The sequence below is a fragment of the Myiozetetes cayanensis genome, unplaced genomic scaffold (genome assembly GCF_022539395.1).
Source record: "Myiozetetes cayanensis isolate MyiCay16 unplaced genomic scaffold, myiCay2020 scf16, whole genome shotgun sequence".
NCBI lineage: Eukaryota > Metazoa > Chordata > Aves > Passeriformes > Tyrannidae > Myiozetetes > Myiozetetes cayanensis.
Window position 1 is genome coordinate 10,863,222 of NW_026087270.1, and position 17,509 is coordinate 10,880,730.

The 17,509-nt window shown below is 53.8% G+C and overlaps 1 protein-coding gene across 2 annotated transcripts in view; it reads right to left on the reverse strand.

Moving 5' to 3' along the window:
* Window positions 1-877: 877 nt before the first annotated feature.
* ACSF3 (acyl-CoA synthetase family member 3) overlaps window positions 878-17,509 on the reverse strand; it is a 57,221-nt gene continuing 40,589 nt past the window's right edge. The window contains exons 9-11 of one of the 2 annotated variants that reach the window (XM_050311254.1): window positions 4,072-4,206; window positions 3,415-3,526; window positions 878-1,520 (exon numbers count right to left, since the gene is read on the reverse strand). In XM_050311254.1, the coding sequence (XP_050167211.1) occupies window positions 1,304-1,520; window positions 3,415-3,526; window positions 4,072-4,206 (464 nt within the window). In that variant the 3' untranslated portion in view covers window positions 878-1,303. The remainder of the gene's footprint in view (window positions 1,521-3,414; window positions 3,527-4,071; window positions 4,207-17,509) is intronic. The other variant, XM_050311255.1, reaches the window with a different exon arrangement.

Consider the following 17,509-nt stretch of genomic DNA (forward strand, 5'->3'; position numbering starts at 1 on the left):
GGGATGGAGGGGCTGCAAAGGAGGAAGCCTGTTCCTATCCACATCCCCTTCCCCTTTTCTCATCTGCTGTCATGTCCCTATCCCATCCCTACTCCCTATGTCCAGTACTTGCCAGCTGTCCCCTCCATATTCATGATGTGTTCTGCCAGGTTTTTGGGGCTCCACTGACCCTAGCAAAGGTATCCCTGTAATTACTTGTGCTCTCTGTTCCTCTTGCCCTTCCTGTTGCTTCCAGTGCCCCACCAGCTGCTGGGGAAAGCTGGCGCTCCCTGTCAGCCCCTTGGCCCTGGACAGGATTGGACCAGCATCCTGATGCCTCCCCAGTGCAGTGGGATGGACCCACTGGTTGGGAACCTGCAGGGCATGGCTGCCATCCCTCACTGGCATTATTGGTCTCCCAGGGCTGGCAGCTCCTGTGTGAAGTCAAACAGGGACAAAATTCCATGTATAAAGGTGGGGTTTATCAGTAGTGCCTGTCCTCCAGGTAATCAATGACCTTCAGACGTGGGCACTGGTGTCTCATACATACAGAGAGTTTAATTCATGCTGCATCTGCTCCAGGGTGCCTGTGACATCCCTCTTGGCTCTGCCCCCACCCCAGCCTGCCATGTGCCCACCAGGGCTTTCACCCCTTGCCCCACTGTGGACACAGCCCAAACCCCAAGCCTGGTCACGCTGTTCCTCCCCATCTCCCTGGGGTCTCTGCACATTATTTATTGTTTCATGGCTCTTTGATCACACTGAGGTTCCTGCAAGTCCCTGGCAGCCATCCCTTCCCCTTCCCCCTTTCCTGCTCCATTGTGGGATGGATTACACCCATGAGGTGCACTGGGAGAACATGGGGAGAGATGTACTGAGTTAGACAGCACAGCCAGTATCTATGTGTGATTTTGTATTTATTCTTCATTTGTGCTGGGAAATTCTTCCCTATGAGGGTGATGAGGCCCTGGCACAGGTTGCCCAGAGAAGCTGTGGCTGCCCCATCCCTGGAAGTGTCTAAGGCCAAGTTGGATGAGGCTTGGAGCAACCTGGTCCAGTGGAAGGTGCCCCTGCCCATGGCAGGGGGTTGGAGCGAGGTAAACTTTAAGGTCCCTTCCCACCAAAACTATTCCATGATTCTGTGATTCCTGCAAAGGGTTCTCACACAAGGAAAACCTAACTCTGCAGCTCTGGCTCAGCTCGGCCAGGTGGGATAAATAAATCCTACTTTTATTGGATATTATTCATGGACCAGGCTGCAGTGAGCCCAGATCTGCTACTGCTGATCCCTGCGGCACCTCTTTGAAGGCAGAACAGACGTGGATCAAGGCCAAGCACCCCTGGGGGTCCCAGCCCTGACCCCAGGGCCAGGAATCAGGCTGGGTAGAAGCGCTGCAGAAGCTCCTTCTTGTTCACTTTCCCCATCTGGTTTCGTGGGATCTCCTCCACCACGATCAGCTCCGTTGGGATGGTGTATGGAGCCATGGTCTCCCTGGAACAGTCCATTACAGCCATCTGGGACCAGCACAGGCTGAGGTGTCCTGGGAGCACCCACAGCCCTCAGGGCCCTGATCAGTCACACCTGGGACCCCCACCCGCACCCCAGGGGCCCATTTAGCTCTCAGTCCCACTAGAGCTGTTTGGGAGGTTGTTTGTTTCCAGCCTGTCTCTGCAGGGAGCAGCTCAACTCTTGGGGATGCAGGGCTTGTTTCCAGCCCTCTTCTTGCCCTTGTCTCCTGGGAGGACTTTGTTCCCCCACCACAGTTCATCCCTGGTCCTATTCTTCTCCTGCCTGTGCTCTCTGGTGGCACCTGGACCTGGCTCACCACTTGCCGTGTTTTGGACTGGAGATAGACCCTGTTACTGACACCTGGCTCCACCTGACACCTCCAGCTCATCCATGAGGGTCACCCTTGGCTTCCCACTCGCTGCCCTTTGGGAGCAGCTGCCTGTGCTGCCAATCCTGCCATGGGGCACCCCAAAGCACCCATCCACCCCCGAGGAAGGGGCATGCAGACCCTTCAAATGGTGGAATCAGTGACCCTCCCTGTTAGAGACAGGGACAACGCGCAGTGGAGTGGCGGATGCTGGACCCCACGTGTTCCTGGTGCCCGTCCCTGAGAACTGAGACTGCAGGTGAGTCACCTCCCCAGGAGCGTGCAGGTGATTTGTCAGTGATCACAGCCCACGGGGGCCTTCCTGCTGCGGGGAGGGGTTTGAGCACTGAGCATCATTCCCTTTGCAGAGCACGCAGGGGGGTCTCCCCTGCCTTCTGCCGCCCGTGTGTCACCAACCTGGGGCTGTGCCCAGCCCCGGCAGCGTCCTGGCACTGACTCTAATTCGAGATGCCAAGTCTGCTGAGCCCTTCAGCCCTCGCCTGGCCTCCTCCCCCCGCTGCCACCAGCACCCGGCCATATGGATCCGCTAACTCGGGATGGCGCCTGTCGCCGGGAAGCGCCATCGGAGTGAAAGCCGCAAAATGAATCACTCTGAAGAGGGACATGTGTCTCCTGCCAGGGAGCGCAAGAAAAGGGGCCAAGTGAATGTAAGTGACATAAAAAATAAAGGGGACAGACAGGGCGAGAGGGAGAGGCGGGAGGGGGCTGGAGCGGTGCCTGGAGCCACTGCTGGGCAGGGAGCACAGCCCGGGTGGGCGGCCGGACCCTCCGGGGGCTCTGGTTTCAAGGGCAGAAGAGCAACATCTCCCTCACAGAGCTGGGGACAGCGATGGGAAGAGACGTGCAGGGAACACTCTGGGAGGGGGGTAGGCAGGGAAGTACATGGGGGGCTGAGTGCAGCCCCCTGCCCTGCACCAGGGACCCACAGAGCAACACCTGGGGGATTCACAAGGCCATAGGTGGGGGATGAAAGGATCTGCTGGGATCACAAATGTCCCTGCCAGAAGGACAAGGGATGAGCAGGCACTATGCAGCACGATGAGCACCTCTCCTATGAGGAAAGGCTGAGAGGGTTGGGATTGTTCAGCCTGGAAAAGAGGAGGCTTTGGGGTAACCTAATTGTGGCCTTCCAGCACCTGAAGTGAACCAAGAGCTGGAGAGACACTATTTACAAGAGCCTGGAGTGCAGGACAAGGAGGAATGGCTTCCCACTGACAGAGGGTTAGATGGGATACTGGGAAGGAATTCTTCCCTGTGAGGGTGGTGAGGCCCTGGCACAGGTTGCCCAAAAAAGCTGTGGCTGCCCCATCCCTGGAAGTGTCCAAGGCCAGGTTGGACAGGGCTTGGAACAACCTGATGTAGTGGAAGGTGTCCCTGCCCATGGCAGGGGGTGGAACTGGATGGGCTTTAAGGTCCCTTCCCACCCAAACCATTCCATGATTCTATGATTCTATGACATGTCCCTGATGAGGACACTGCTGGCTCTGACCCTGCTTTCCCTGTGTCCCCCACTGTTCATCTCCCTGTGGCATCTTACCTGGCCCAGTCCTTCAGGTCCTTCACTGAGAGCATCTCTCCCTTGCGCAGCTGCACGACAGCACTGACCCGCTGCCCCCACACCATGTCCGGGGGCCCGATCACAGCCACGTCTGCAGGGAGAACAGGAGGTGGAGTGAGGAACCTGAGCAGCTTCTGGAGCCTAGGGGGGTAGAAGGGGGGTTCAGGTGTTGGCAGCAGCCATGTGAGGGGAGGAAAATGCACAGGAAAACACCCTGGACCTTTGTGCTGACACAAAAACAGAGCTTTGTACCATGGAAAAGGCAGGAAGCCCCATGGTTTGAGCAATTTAGAGTCAATAGGGAGGAAGATGATGTACAGAGTGGTGTGGAGCTGGGGGTGCCTTTTGTCCCCTTGTACAGGGCCATGCACAAGGGCAGGACAGATCAAATTACAGTCTCATTTCCACAGTCAGATGGGAGCTGCTGCTGACTCAGCACATGGCCACGGGCTTTGGCCCCAGGAGAGAAGTAACAGTGGGATTTAGACACTTTGCTCAGACTAGTCTTGCTTGTGGGAGGGCTGGGAGTGAGCTCCAGGCAGGAGCCCTTGGGAGCCTCATGCACCCACTGATCCAGGGCTGTGTTCCCACGCTCCATCCTTGCCAGCACACCACAGGGACAGGGCAGAGCAGTACCTGTGATGTAGGGGTGTGCGAGCAGGTGACGCTCCACCTCCAGGGCGCTGATTTTGAACCCTCCATTTTTGATGATGTCCACCGAGGTGCGGCCCCTGATCCAGTACACGCCGTCCTTGTACACTGCTGTGTCTCCTGGAAAGCAAACCTCTCCTTGCTCCACTCCTTCCTTCTGGCTCTGTTTGTCCAGCCCCTCAAAATGCCACTTGGCAGCATTACCAGCCCAGATACCATAAAATGTGCCAGCAGCGGTGCAGTTTTCTACACCTGATTCCCAGCTCACCCCTGGCACGCTCCACAGCTTACACGTGGTGCTGCAAAGGCAGCAAATGCCCAGAGATTTTCAGTGTCAGACCAATGAAGCATCAGGATCAGACCTGAAATCCAGGCTGCTCCCCAGAAGAGCTGTGTCCCTGCTCAGCTGGCACATGCCAAAATGTTGAGCAGCTCAGCTGAGCCAGGGAATGATTAATTGTTCCTGTATTTGCCTGCCCCTTGGCACTGTGTGGATGATGAAAGCTGTTTGGAATATTTTGAAGTTGAGGGAGAGTTTGAAACTGGGGTTCTGCTGGGATGAACTGCCTCCTGCATCCAGACCGCTGTGGTGTGTGACTGACAGAGGATGGGAGAGGGAACATTAATTAAATGGTGGCACTGGGAGAGCAGAGAGCTGTGAGTTTTCAGCAGGGAGATCAAGAGCTGCTTATTCACATAGAAAAGATGGGGAGAGGAGAGGGAATTCAGCCCTGGTTCTGTGACACACAGTTCCCATGTTGCTCTTTGGGATCTAAGTCCAGGCCCCATTTGCATTTTCTCTGTTCTGATGGGGTGAACAATCCCTAGGACAGGGACATGGTTGAGTCTCTGAGACAGACCTGGATGGGGGAAGATTTCTCTGTTCCAGGGTCTCCTGATGTGAAAGCCAAAGGCCTCTGTGCCTGCCTGGATGACTTGCTTCTCTTATCTCTCCTTACACTGAGAAAGGACAGAATTCTTATCCCTGGGTGTCCTTGAGTCTGTGGGGAGGTGTCAGCCACACTGGTCTCTCTGGAGCCTGTTTGCAAAGCAGACTGCCAGGGCAGAGCCTGTCACTGGGGCCCTGTGTCTGTCCCACTCCTGTCCCCCATGCACAGGGCACCAACAGATCTTGTCTGGCCTGAGATCCCATTTCCAGTGTGGGAAGTCTGTGCTTTGCTGGCAGAGGGATGTCAGGACATGTCTGTACCACAATGAAACACCTGAGCTGGAAGCAGTCTGAGCTCTCAGGGCCATGCAGAGCATCCACCATGGCCCTGCCAGATGTGCCAAGGCAACTTGGGAGACCAGTGCTGGAGCAGGGTCCTTAGGATGGGATCTGTACCTGGCTGGTTCAGCTGGGTGATAGCTGGAACCAGACTGGCTGAGGGTATGAGCATCCCTGCATGGCCACCACCATCACCCCTGTATGGCCTTTGCCAGCATCCCTGTGCAGCCACCCCATTTTCTCAGCAGGAGCACAGGCAGGATCTGTTCACACTTGCCCATGAAGCTGTGTCCCACGCTTAGAAATGTTATTGCCAACTGCAAAATGTCCTTTTTGGAGGAGATGTGCTCCCTAAGCTCTCCTCTTCCAGATGTTCTCCATACAATCAGGGAGAGGAGGAAGAATCCTCGCTGCTCCCCTTCCATCCCCTGTGCTCCCCACATGGATCCCTCCATCCTGTTGGCAGGACGTCATGGTGGGGGAATGAGCTGCATTATTATTGTAACTATTGTGAGCTTCTGGGACGAGCTCTGTAATTCCCATGTCTCTTCCTTTCCATCTCCTCTCTCCTGTGAGCCCAGTGCCAGGGCCTGGCTGTCACTTCCTGAGCTGACAGGCCGGAGCACGCTCCGGGGGACCGCCATCCACGAGGACAACCACATTACCCTCTGCCCTGCACCATCTGCTCCCAGCCCAGCATATCAGGCAGCCTGTGCAGCGGCACATCCAGCATTCTCTGCTTCCCAGGCCAGTGGGGAATTCCCAGGCTGAGGAGACCTGTTAAAACAGTGCTGACTTTTCTTAAAGGCTCTTCCCCACATGCTGCAGGTAAACAGTCTGAGAGTCACTTCCAAACCTGGCACTGTCTCGAGGGCCCAGAGCAGAAGTTGTGCCCATCTTCTGGGGGGTCCTGATGTGAGCTCCTGTGCCCCACGAGCCCACCCAGCCTCTGCAAGCAGCCCTGCTGCTGGTGTTGTGCTCCGTCCATCCCAGCTGCTCCAGCTCTTCCTGCTCCATCAGGCTGCTGCGTCCAACAGGATGTAGAGCATGGGTGCCCTTGCCCAGCATGGACAACAGGTGACAGGGGGATTCTGAGCAGGGAATGGAGCTCTCTGCCCATGAGATAACACCACTTTCCAAACCACATTCCTGTCTATCTTCCTTTCCAGCTGGCTCCCCGGTGTTTCCAGGGAGTACCCAGTGCACCAGCGTAGGGACGGGAGGGATGCAATGGAGTTCACTCAACACCTGTGTGATCCTTCTCCTGCCCATCCTGCCTCCAGAGCTCCCAGTCCTGCTCTGGTTTCAGCAGGACTGATGCCAGGCATCAGCTGAGGGATGCTGGACTCCAGTAATGCCTCACTCCCTCTCCATCCTCATCCTCCTCCCTCTAGCATAGGGATCACCACAGTGCACACGATCAGGGTCAGGACACTGTGCCCGTGCTCAGATTCCTCCCGCAGCTTGGAGCCACAACCAGCACTTCCCTCCTTGCAGCCAGCTGTGCAGGGAAGGGAATTTTGGCTGATAAGATGACGGCGTCGGACACCCCACCTCTGCCTGCCTGGGCCACCTCCAACTGGCTCCTTTCATCCCACAAAGCCACCAGCAGCAGAACTCCGTGGCAAGTGGCTCCATGCCGGAGCTGCATCAAGGCTGTGGGATTATTGTTTCCCTGACAGCGGCCGTCACTGCTACCTTTGGATCTGTTTCAAGATGCTCAGTGGGCATCTGTTCTGTGAAATGTTAAAGGCTGTGCTGAGCTGCATATTGAACAGGCTGCCCTTTGCTCGAGTTTCAGACAATTATATATATATTTATATATACAAAATCATAGAAACATGGCATGGTTTGGGAAGGGACCTTAAGCTCATCCTGTCCCACCCCCTGCCAAGGGCAGGAACACTTTCCACTACACCAGGTTGCTCCAAGCCCATCCAACCTGGCCTTGGACACTTCCAGGGATGGGGGAGCCACAGCTTCTCTGGGCAGCCTGTGCCAGGGCCTCACCACCCTCACAGGGAGATGCAGAAGGAGACACGTGCAACGGAGAGCAACATTTCCCAAATCAGACTGCAGAGATTTCTGCAATGAGGCTCTTCAAGTTGCAAAATCCCCATTCCAAGGACAAAAGGGCCCTTGTGACTCTGCCATGATGGGCTGTATTTTGAGCACCTCCTTCAGAGAGTGGAGAGAGCTACCAGTGACCAACACTGCAGACCAAGCAGCCAGAGCCGCTTCCCAGGACACAGGAAACAAAGAACCTCTTTCTTTGCTCCTTGAGCTGAACTACAGGATCAAACTCTCCCTAGAGCCCCTGTACCAACACCCTCTCACCCACGGGGCAGCTTGTTCCTGGCAAACACGGCACAATTCCCACATCAAAGGTGTCCTGAGCAAATATTTGAACCATCTATTAACCAAAAGAACACTTTGGCTGGAGAAGTGAAATGCTGAGTGGCTCCCGAGAGCTCTGAGATAGCTGAAATATGCATTAAAAAAAAGACTTTTCAGGTAAATCATGAGGAACAGTGACTTCAGCCCAGTCTAGATGGAGATCCGGGAATGTCTTAGGATCTGCTGGAAAAACTAAATGAACAGGGCTGGTGTTGCCCTCGACATGGGTCTGGCACATTAATCCAAGACCTCAGCCCTGCACACGGGTGCTGAGGAGAGGTGGGCGCCCCAGGAGGAACCCATTCCAGGCACACCGTCCCTGCTCCCCAGGGACAGATGTCACTCAGAAACTTGGAAGACTGTTTGGTAACACGTGCCACCAGCTTTGTGGCAGTGACAGTGTGGCAGCGACGTGCGAGCCGAGATCTGGCGCGTGGAGCTGACCCGGGAGCAACGCGGCGCTGCGCTGATCTGCAAACTGTCACGCAGCCTTTCCTGGCTTCTGGGAGGTGTTTCCCCATCCCACATTATTTATATACCTATTCCTTTGTGTTTGGAGCCCCTAGAAGGGACATGGCAGGTGTTTCCCAGGCAGCTCCACCCCAGCAGATGGGAGGCAGGACAGTGTGGACACCTGAGGATCCGCACTCCAAGGTTTGCAAACCAAAGCCACGCAGTCCAACACCTTGAGCGCAGCCCAGCCCAGGAGCATCCAAATCCCAGTGGATTTGGCTGTTTGCAGCTGCAATGTGGCAGACTCCCTCAGGACCTCCCTGGCTGTGTTGTTGGGCAGATCCAGCATGGGGAACACTCAGCACAGCAGCTCTTGTGCACATCAGCAGCAGGGAAGAGATGCCAGTGCCATGGAAATGGGTCCAGCCTCAGGCACTGGGAGCATGGTGAGGACAGTCTGGGCTCAGACCAGGACCAGCCATCCCTTAAAAAATGAAGATAGAACCAAGGACTGCATGAACATTGTGTTGGAAGAGCGGAGGAGGCATTGGAAGCACTTTTGGAGCATTGGAAACAGCACCAGGTACAAATGTGGAGTCAGAGAGGAAAGCTTGGCTTTGGATATTACCAAACCTCATCCAGCTGCAGTATGTGGCCCCTGAAGGACTGGACCATGGGACACTCATGGCTCCATCCCACAGGATCTCTGGATGTCTCCTCACTCCTGTCATAACTCCAATAGACCAAGTACTGCACAGCAGAAAATACCAAGAAACAGCAAAACTCCCCTTTGAAAGGGAAATTAATTTGTTGATTATTTCACCCTCCTGCTCCGGAGGCTGTTAATGTTCTCCTCAGGAGCTCCAGGGGCCGGAGCTGTGCGGGGGATGCTGGTGGGCTCTTCCCTGACAGCAGCAGGATGTGGTTTGAGCACTTTCAAATATTAATTAGACCTTTTGCTGTTAATGAATCACTCCTGATTTTTGCAAAGTCTTGGCTTTCAAATACTCCATGCAGGAGCTCAGCCCAGTTCTCCTCAGAGAGTGGGAATGGGGAGCAGGAATGTCTCACAGCCACTTTTCGAGATGACTCTGACCTACAGGACACAGAGGAGACCTGTATGGCAGCTCCTTTGGGCACAGTCACCCTGTGCCACCCACAGACAAGACAGGGGAGAGCCAGCAGAGCTCCTTCAGATCACACAATCCACCCTGCTCTTTTGGGAGCCTTTAAGGCTTTTTTTCCCCAAACTCCAGGAAGAATTCCCTGCTGTCAGCTGCTCTCCTGCCATGATGATCCCTCATTTCCACAGAGAAGAGGTGGAGGAAGGTGCTCACCCTCCTGAATTCCTCTGCACCTGAAATTGCTCACCAAACCAGCGTGTCGGGGGAACTGTGTCAGGGGGACCAGCAGGCTCCCAGCTGGAAAACCCCTGGGAAGCTTGAAGGGAGGCAGTTGGAATAATCACTCTTTGCCCTTCTCTAGTGCCTTTCAGCCAAGGATCTCCAAGCACACTGATCCAGAGGCTAATTAGGCAGAAATAGGAACAGCTGGCGGGATGCAAACGGCCTCGGTGGGATGCAAAGAAGCGGCCTCGGTGGGATGGGAAGTGGCCTTGCACACTACGGAGCAGTGGGCAGGAGGTTCTGCATCTCTGCTCTACCCTGGGATTAACTCCTGCCTGCCTCCTGCTACTCTGAAGTGGTTACTGATGCTCCTGGTCCATCCCAGGCTGAAGCAGAGCTCACCCTCTGGCAAAGGTTATTAAAATTATTTATTTTTCAGGCAGGATTGATCCAACAGACTGAGCAAGCGATGAAGAGCCTGAGCCCTGATCCCGATTCTCAACACCTCAGAGAGCAGAGCCAAAATCTGGGAGTTCAAACTCCATTTGCCTGGTAAGGGTTTTGTGGGAGTGAGTCTCCAACCTCAGCTGGACTGGGGCACACAGGGGCCCAGTCAGGGCTTGTGATGGTCACCCTGACCACTCAAAGGCAGCTGTGGGGCCACAGCTGGCAGGCAGGTCCTCCTCCATCCTCCTCCTTCCTGAACAGTTTTCCTGCCTGCAGATCAGGTCCAGGAGCAGAACCCAGAAATGCTCCTTGCCAAGCTTTGGAATCCTCCTGCAGCCATGAGTTCCATGTGCCCATCACATCTCTCATGTGCTTTCAAGTTTCCCTGCTCTTTCCAAAGCAGTTCAGCATCTCACCACGCTCCTAGATCCATGGAAACTATTTTTTGCAGGTAACACAGCCACAGTGGGACTGAGAAGCTGCTGAGTGTGGCACAGCAGTGACGTTCCTGTGGTCACTCTGCCTCTCTTCCCATCCCTGTGCAGCACAAGCTCCCTGTGCAGCTCCCAACCCAAGCCCAGCGCTCAAAGAAATGGTTTCTTCCCATTCCCAGAGGCTCCTCTGTTGGAGAAAAGCCATGTGGGGTGGATAAATGATTATGAAGCGCTAAAGGCTGTTCATAGGAATTAGATAATCCGTCCCCTCTGTGGCCAAGTGCCGACCGGGATGGGCTGAGGGATGGGCAGCTGAGCGATGTGTCTCCGTTACGGTTTTCAGCCTTTCCCTCCCCCCATGCCATGAAACTGCATCCATAGATCCCCCATCTGCTCACATACATCACACACTTCACTCCAGTTTATTAGCTGGAATAAATCATAAATATTTCATTATATATCAACGACGCTCGACTCCGGGAAGGCGCAATCCATCACCTCGACATTCCTTGCGACCCGCTGCCGTGCAATAAGCTTTCCAGTCTATTAAACAAGATTGATACAGTGTGCCGGGATGGACTAGGGGAATTTATTTATGGAGCACTGGGAGAGGGAGGGCAGTGAACGTGTGGTGCCACACAGGCAAACCAGGGCTGTTCCCATTAGCCCTGGGGCAGCCCAACCACAAAGCCCTGGAGCTGCAGGAGACTGAGTCCTCCTCTGAGCGTGCTGTGGGAATGTACTGCCAACAGAAGATAGAATCAGGGAATTGTTTAGGTTGGAAAAGACCCTTAAGACCAACGAGTCCAACTGCTACCCCCGCACTGCCAAGGCCACCACTGAACCATGCCCTTAAGCATCACATCCACATGGCTTTTAAATCCCTCCAGGGATGGGGACTCCACCATTGCACTGGGCAACCTGTGCCAGGGTTGGACAACCTTTTTGATGAAGAAGTTTTCCCAGCATTTTAACCTAAATCTTCCCTGGTGCAACTTTAGGCCATTTTCTTTTGTTCTGTTGCTTGTTCCCTGGGAGAAAAGATAGGAGAAGATGCTGCAGCAAAGCAGGGCCCAGCTGAAGCTGCATGTTGGCTCCAATACAGACCTTCCAGACTGTCCCCATCACTCACCATCACTGTCAGCAACTCTCTGGTTGAAAACTGGGCTTTCAACCACTGAGGAGTTACCAGCACCTGATGGACACTTGTGAAGATGCAACACACAACGATCCAGAGCTTCTCCTGCACTGCTGGGATTGATTGGAGGCATCCCTTCTGCTGAGGGGGATTGACACCTCCTCGGCAGCGATGATGTATGTGTACATATCTATTTAATGAAATGCTAAATGATAGGCTGAATAACAGCCCAACTTTACCTTGATTTATTGCATGGAAGTGAGGAATGTTCGTCCCTGCTCTCAGCCATCTTGGCTACAAGCAGAGGTCGCGAGCACTAATTGTAGCTAATTAAGGGTAATTAGACTTGTGGAAGTCTGGATTTTGGCTCCTTGTGCCGGCACGTGTCCCAGCTCCCATGGGTCACCTGCCTGAAGGCTCCTCTCCTCTTCCCCTTCACCCCCATCCACCTCAGCACTTCAGCACACACATTCCCTGAAACGAGGCTGTATTCCCAGCCTTGCTTCCCACTTCCTTCCCCACTGCTGCATCATGTCCCTAAATGCCTCAGCAGGGAAAGGCAGCAGGAAAACCCTGTGGTCCTCCAGCAGCCTCCCAGCATCAAAGTTAATTACAGAATCATGGAATATCCTAAGTTGAAAGGGCTCCACAAGGATCATCGAGTCCAACTCCTGATCAGGGAGTTGGCTCCTCACTGGAGCCAAGCTCTGATCTTGTCCTTTCTGCAGGTTATTGGATTCTCCCTGAGTTACAAGGGGACCTGAGAAAATTCCTGTTAATCCCAATCTGGTTGAAATCTTGAACTCCTGCTTGCTCACACCTTTTCCACCCTGCACAGATGATGACAGTGAGACCTCCCAGGCTCCCGAAGTCCAACTTGCTGTTGCCTTTGGAGTGTGCCACAGCCATGGAGAGGCGGTTTGGGGGCTTCTCAAGTCCACCTACCCTCATCTGGTCACTCAGACCAGCAAATGCCTTCCCTGGGCTCATGGAAGGCATTGCCCAAAAATAATGGCACTGCTCCAAGGCCCTGCTGCCGCTGTGGTGCTCTGAGGGCTCTGTGTGCGCCGCGATCATTAATAAAGCATCAAAGGCTCCTGAGGGAGAGAGTTTGAAACTTCCTCAAAAAAACACATGTATATTAATACCACACCAATTATTCATAAGGAAATCATCTCCCCAGCAGCTCCCAGGGCTGCTGCTCGATCTGTGGGTCCAGGGCAAAGCCCTTTCCCATGTCCCAGCCCTGCCCAGAAGAGCCACTGGCACCGGGAAAAGGGCTGGCACCGCACTCCTCAATCCAGCTGCTATCCTGGCACCGGCAGCTCTTGCTGGCAGCAGCACTACAATCCTCTGCCAAAATCCTCCAGTGGGGCCTGGGAGTGGGAGGGAGGAGAGGGCTCAGCAGCTGCACCCTGAGATATGTCCCTGAGCTTGGAACTGGCAGGTGAGCTCAGCATGGAGCTGCTGTTCTGCAGGCAGGTTCCATTTGGGGTCCACAACACAAGGACGTGGAGCTGTTGGAGTGAGTCCAGAGGAGACCACGGAGATGCTCCAAGGGCTGGAGAAGCTCTGCACTGGAGACAGGCTGGGAGAGCTGGGGGTGTTGACCTCGAGAAGAGACCTGAGAGCCCCTTCGTATCTGAAGGGGTTCCAAGAGAGCTGGAGAGGGACTTTGGACAAGGTCCTGGAGTGACAGGACAAGGGAGAATGGCTTCCCACTGGAAATGGGGAGATTTGGGTAGGATGTTGGGAAGAAATTCCTCCCTGTGAGGTAGTGAGGGGCTGGAATGGAATTCCCAGAGAAGTTGTGGCTGTCCTGGTTGCTCCATCCCTGGAAGTGTTCCAGGCCAGGTTGGACTGGGCTTGGAGCAACCTGGTCTTGTAGAAGGTGTCCCTGCCCATGGCAGGCGATGGAACGAGATGAGAGTTAAGGTCCCTTCGAACCCAAACCATTCTGGGATTTTATGAAGCCCCATCCCAAAGTCTCCACCAGGTCCAGAGCAAGCTCTGCCTCACTCCCCTGGAAGAGCCCTTCCTGTTCTGGTCTGGAGGACTCCTGCTCTCCAGACATGGGCTGTGCAGGCATCAAGGACGGAGCATCCAGAGTCAGGGTCATCCCCAGGGTGGCACTGCCTGCTCCCATCCCTCCCCCAAAACAACATCCAAGAGAATCGGTGGCTGTCACACTTTGCAGGCCACTGGCCACCGAGGCAGAGCAAGATTTCGCTGCTGTTACAGATTTCTCCCCGCGTGAAATCTGGAGGTAATTTAATGGCTCACGAGAAAGGAAATAAATCTATTAGAAGGGAATCGCTGTTTGTTTACGCACCTTGCCACGAACAGCCCCGGGAGCGGCGGCGGCAGCAGGTGGATGTGCAGCACCATTTATTTACATAATAAAATTGCCAAGTAGATTTGTAGCTCAGGGGCATCCTCGGCTCTCCCTGCGCTCCCTGATTCCCATCAGCACTAATGGCAGGTGCTGTGTGCTCAGCAAGGGGGGGACAGACCCTCCAACTGCCCTCGTGACTGCTGCTAAGGGATGGAGGGATGCAGATGCCTCCATGTGTTGAGTCCTTGCTCTGGATTTGGGCAAGGAGTGGGAATTGCACCGTGCTTTGCAGTCTTTTCCATCTATCCATATGAAGCTGAGTCAGGGGAGGGTTAAGATGGATATTAGGAAAAGGTTCTTCCCCCAGGGGGTGGTTGGTCACTGAACAGGCTCCCCAGGGCAGTGGTCATGGCCCCAAGGCTGCCAGAGCTTAAGGAGTGTTTGGACAATGCTCTCAGGGACATGGTGGGTGTCCTGTACAGCGCCAGGAGTTGGACTGGATGATCCATGTGGGTTCCTTCCAACTCAAGAGATTCTTGATTGATCTGTGAGAGGTGCTGGGTCTGCTGAGAGCTGCCTGCTCCCAGGAGAAAGGGGTTAAACAACTGACTCCACACTCTCAAAACTTCTCCAGAGAGCTCTGAAGTATCCAGCATGATGAAAAAAGAAAATCAGAACAAAAAAAGCAGCCCAGCCTGGAATGAATTCCTGTCATGTTCTGTAACAGAGAACTTTGTATTCCAGAGGCAGCAGCGCTGAGCCTGCTGTCAGAGCCACGCTGGGAGAAAGGGCAAAACCCTGCCGAGATGAAAGAATGGGAAGCACTGGAACAGCCTCCCCTGGCATTTGCACCTGGAAAAAAAATAAATCACTCAAGGGCATCTCACAAGGAGCTGTGCTAATAAGGCACTGCTCCCCACGCTGGGTGGCTGCGCTGGCGGAGCGGGAGATGGAGCAGTGCCAGGAATGCTGGCAGCATCTCCAGGTACCTGTGACATGAAAGGAGCAGGTAAGACAAGTGTAATTCAAGCTAGTAACCCTGAGCTGTGCTCTCCCCCACTCTGCTTCCAGCCAGGGGACAGGGGGATTGGGGCTGCCACTGGGCAGCCCAGGAGTGCAGCTACCCCTTGTCTTGGCTGATCTATCAGTGATTCCTTCCCCTCACATGTATTTTCCAAAGATTCCTCAAAGTTATTGCACCTCTCAGGCAGGTTGAGAAGTCACAGAGATGCTCTCTGACCATCTTGGCTTGTCTGCACATCGTATTTCCATCACGATCCGAATTCCCCCTCCACAGCCCTGATCTGGCCACTGTGAGCAGGCTCATTCTACCCCACAGACATTTCCCTGCTCTCAAGAGGACTTTTCTCCTTCTCCAAGAACAGAGAAGAAGGCAAGACAGCATTTAGGCATTGCCCTTTCATGTCACAGTGCCCATGACTGCACGCAGAACACCCCCGAGAGCGTAAGGCTGGTGTAAGGCTGGTGTAGGGTTGGCAGGGTGCTGACGGCTTCAACCCCACTGATGAGCAGAGACAGCAGAGTCACCTTCACCTGCAGACACCTTGGGGAGCTTGGAAAGCCCCTCCCACTGCAAGTCAGGCTTCTCAGCACGTCCCACTGGGCAGCAGGTTTGGGCTACCAAATACAAAGGTCTATCCCTGTACTATTGTTTTGGGCCTCAAGGGTTGCTGCAGATGGTCCCTGCTCTAGCCTTGGCTTTGGACACCCTTATGTGACATATGCCAGCAAAGTCCTCAGTGCTGGTGTCCAGCCAGGAGAGGACAGCACCAAATGGAAACTCAGCCTTGGCAAAGTCTGGAAGCACCCCAGGTCCTGCCTGCCCTTGCCAGAGGTGCTCCTCCTCAGCTTTATCTCATTTCTTCAGCTCAGCATGACCAGGAGCCTCTCCAAGCCCTGAGAGCTGAAGGACACAAGCAGATGAAGCCTCCCCTGGCTGCATGTCCTGCTCTAAGGGGGCCACACGGCTCTGATGGAAAACTGTGGATAAACCAGGCAAACCTTTGAAGGTTTCTGCAAACCAGGCAGCTAAGACTTTGTAGGTTCACTCCTCATTAGCAGGAGCTCATGGGTGACTGATATGACACAAGTAGGCTGAGTAGGAACCCCCCCCCAACTCCTCAGCCCAAATTACCGCAGATGGGTTTGCCCAGAGGAGCAGCCAGAAAAGAAAATGGGTAAGTAAAAATGAAAAACATTTCTTTTTTCACATTAGCATTTAAATATTTATGGAAATCCCTGCAGACAACGAGATGAAAAAGAAAACTCAAGGAGTAATAAATAAGTCAATGCTCCAAGGTGTGGCTGCACAGCTGAACGCGGCTGGCGGAGCTTTGAAGAGCGTGGTAACCAAAAATAATAATGGTGGTAATAAAAATATTAGAGCAAACCCCTCTGCTCTCTGCAGACCCTGAGATTAGCTCAGTACAGTGCTAATAAGGCCAAAGTTGTGGGTTTGAGCCCCATGTGGGTCATTCACTTAAGAGTTGGACTTGATGATCCTTGTGGGTCCCTTCCAACTCAGAATATTCTGTGATTCTGTGACACTGAGGAATCGATCACTCATTAGCTAAAGAAAGCTCCTGTCCATGCAGTGACCTGTCCCAGGCTCTAGTGAGAGAAATAATTAAATAAAGCAAGATAATGATGGGAGAGTGTTGGCAGAGGCACTGGTGAGACGTAAGGACAGATTTCTGCCTTAAATTGTTTGCCTGAATATACAGAAGCCAATACTTTTGCTTACAGTACAGTGGCATTAGTCATGAGTAAATATGTTCTCAATTGTCTGGAGTGAAACCCAGAGGGAAGAGTTAAGAGCTTCTCAAAGGCAGAGACATTCAGCTCGTCTTCGAGCACCAATACCAGCTCAGCACCCAACAAAACGTCAGCATGTCTTGGATCACATGTGATAGAAGTGACCCTTGCTCTCCTTCCTTCCAGGGAGGAAGCAAACCAGGGCACTGGCCTGGGGATTGGAACAAGATGATCTTTAAAGTCCCTTCCAACCCAAACCATTCTGTGATTCTGTGAAACCAAATCCAGAAGGAAGGTCTATTTTCCTCCTGAGGTCAAATTTCCTCCTGAGCTGGACACCTCTGGTGACAGGGAATTGTCAGGATAGCCCCCCATCACCACACAAGGAAGGACAGGTACCACCTTCCACTAGACCAGGTTGCTCCAAGCCCCATCCAGCTTGGCCTTGGACACTTCCAGGGATGGAGCAGCCACAGCTTCTCTGGGCAACCTCTGCCAGGGCCTCACCACTCTCATAGGGAAGAATTTCTTCCTAAATCCCTGGGATGGGATGGGATGGGATGGGATGGGATGGGATGGGATGGGATGGGATGGGATGGGATGGGATGGGATGGGATGGGATGGGAAGAACCACTCCCAGCAGTCAGGGGCTCATTCCAGCCTCTCTGCCTTCAGACTGTGAGAGCAGCACTGTCGTAGAACAGCTTGAGAGGTAGAAGCAGAGTGAGAGGGAAGAGCCTGGATTTTGGAGGTACGGGTGCCTGCTGTTCCCACCGTCTCTCAGCTGGGAAGCAATTGCTCCATGCCTTTGGAAATCAGACTTGGTGTAGCAGAGGTTCTCAAAGAAGTAAAGGGTTGGCATCTAAGATG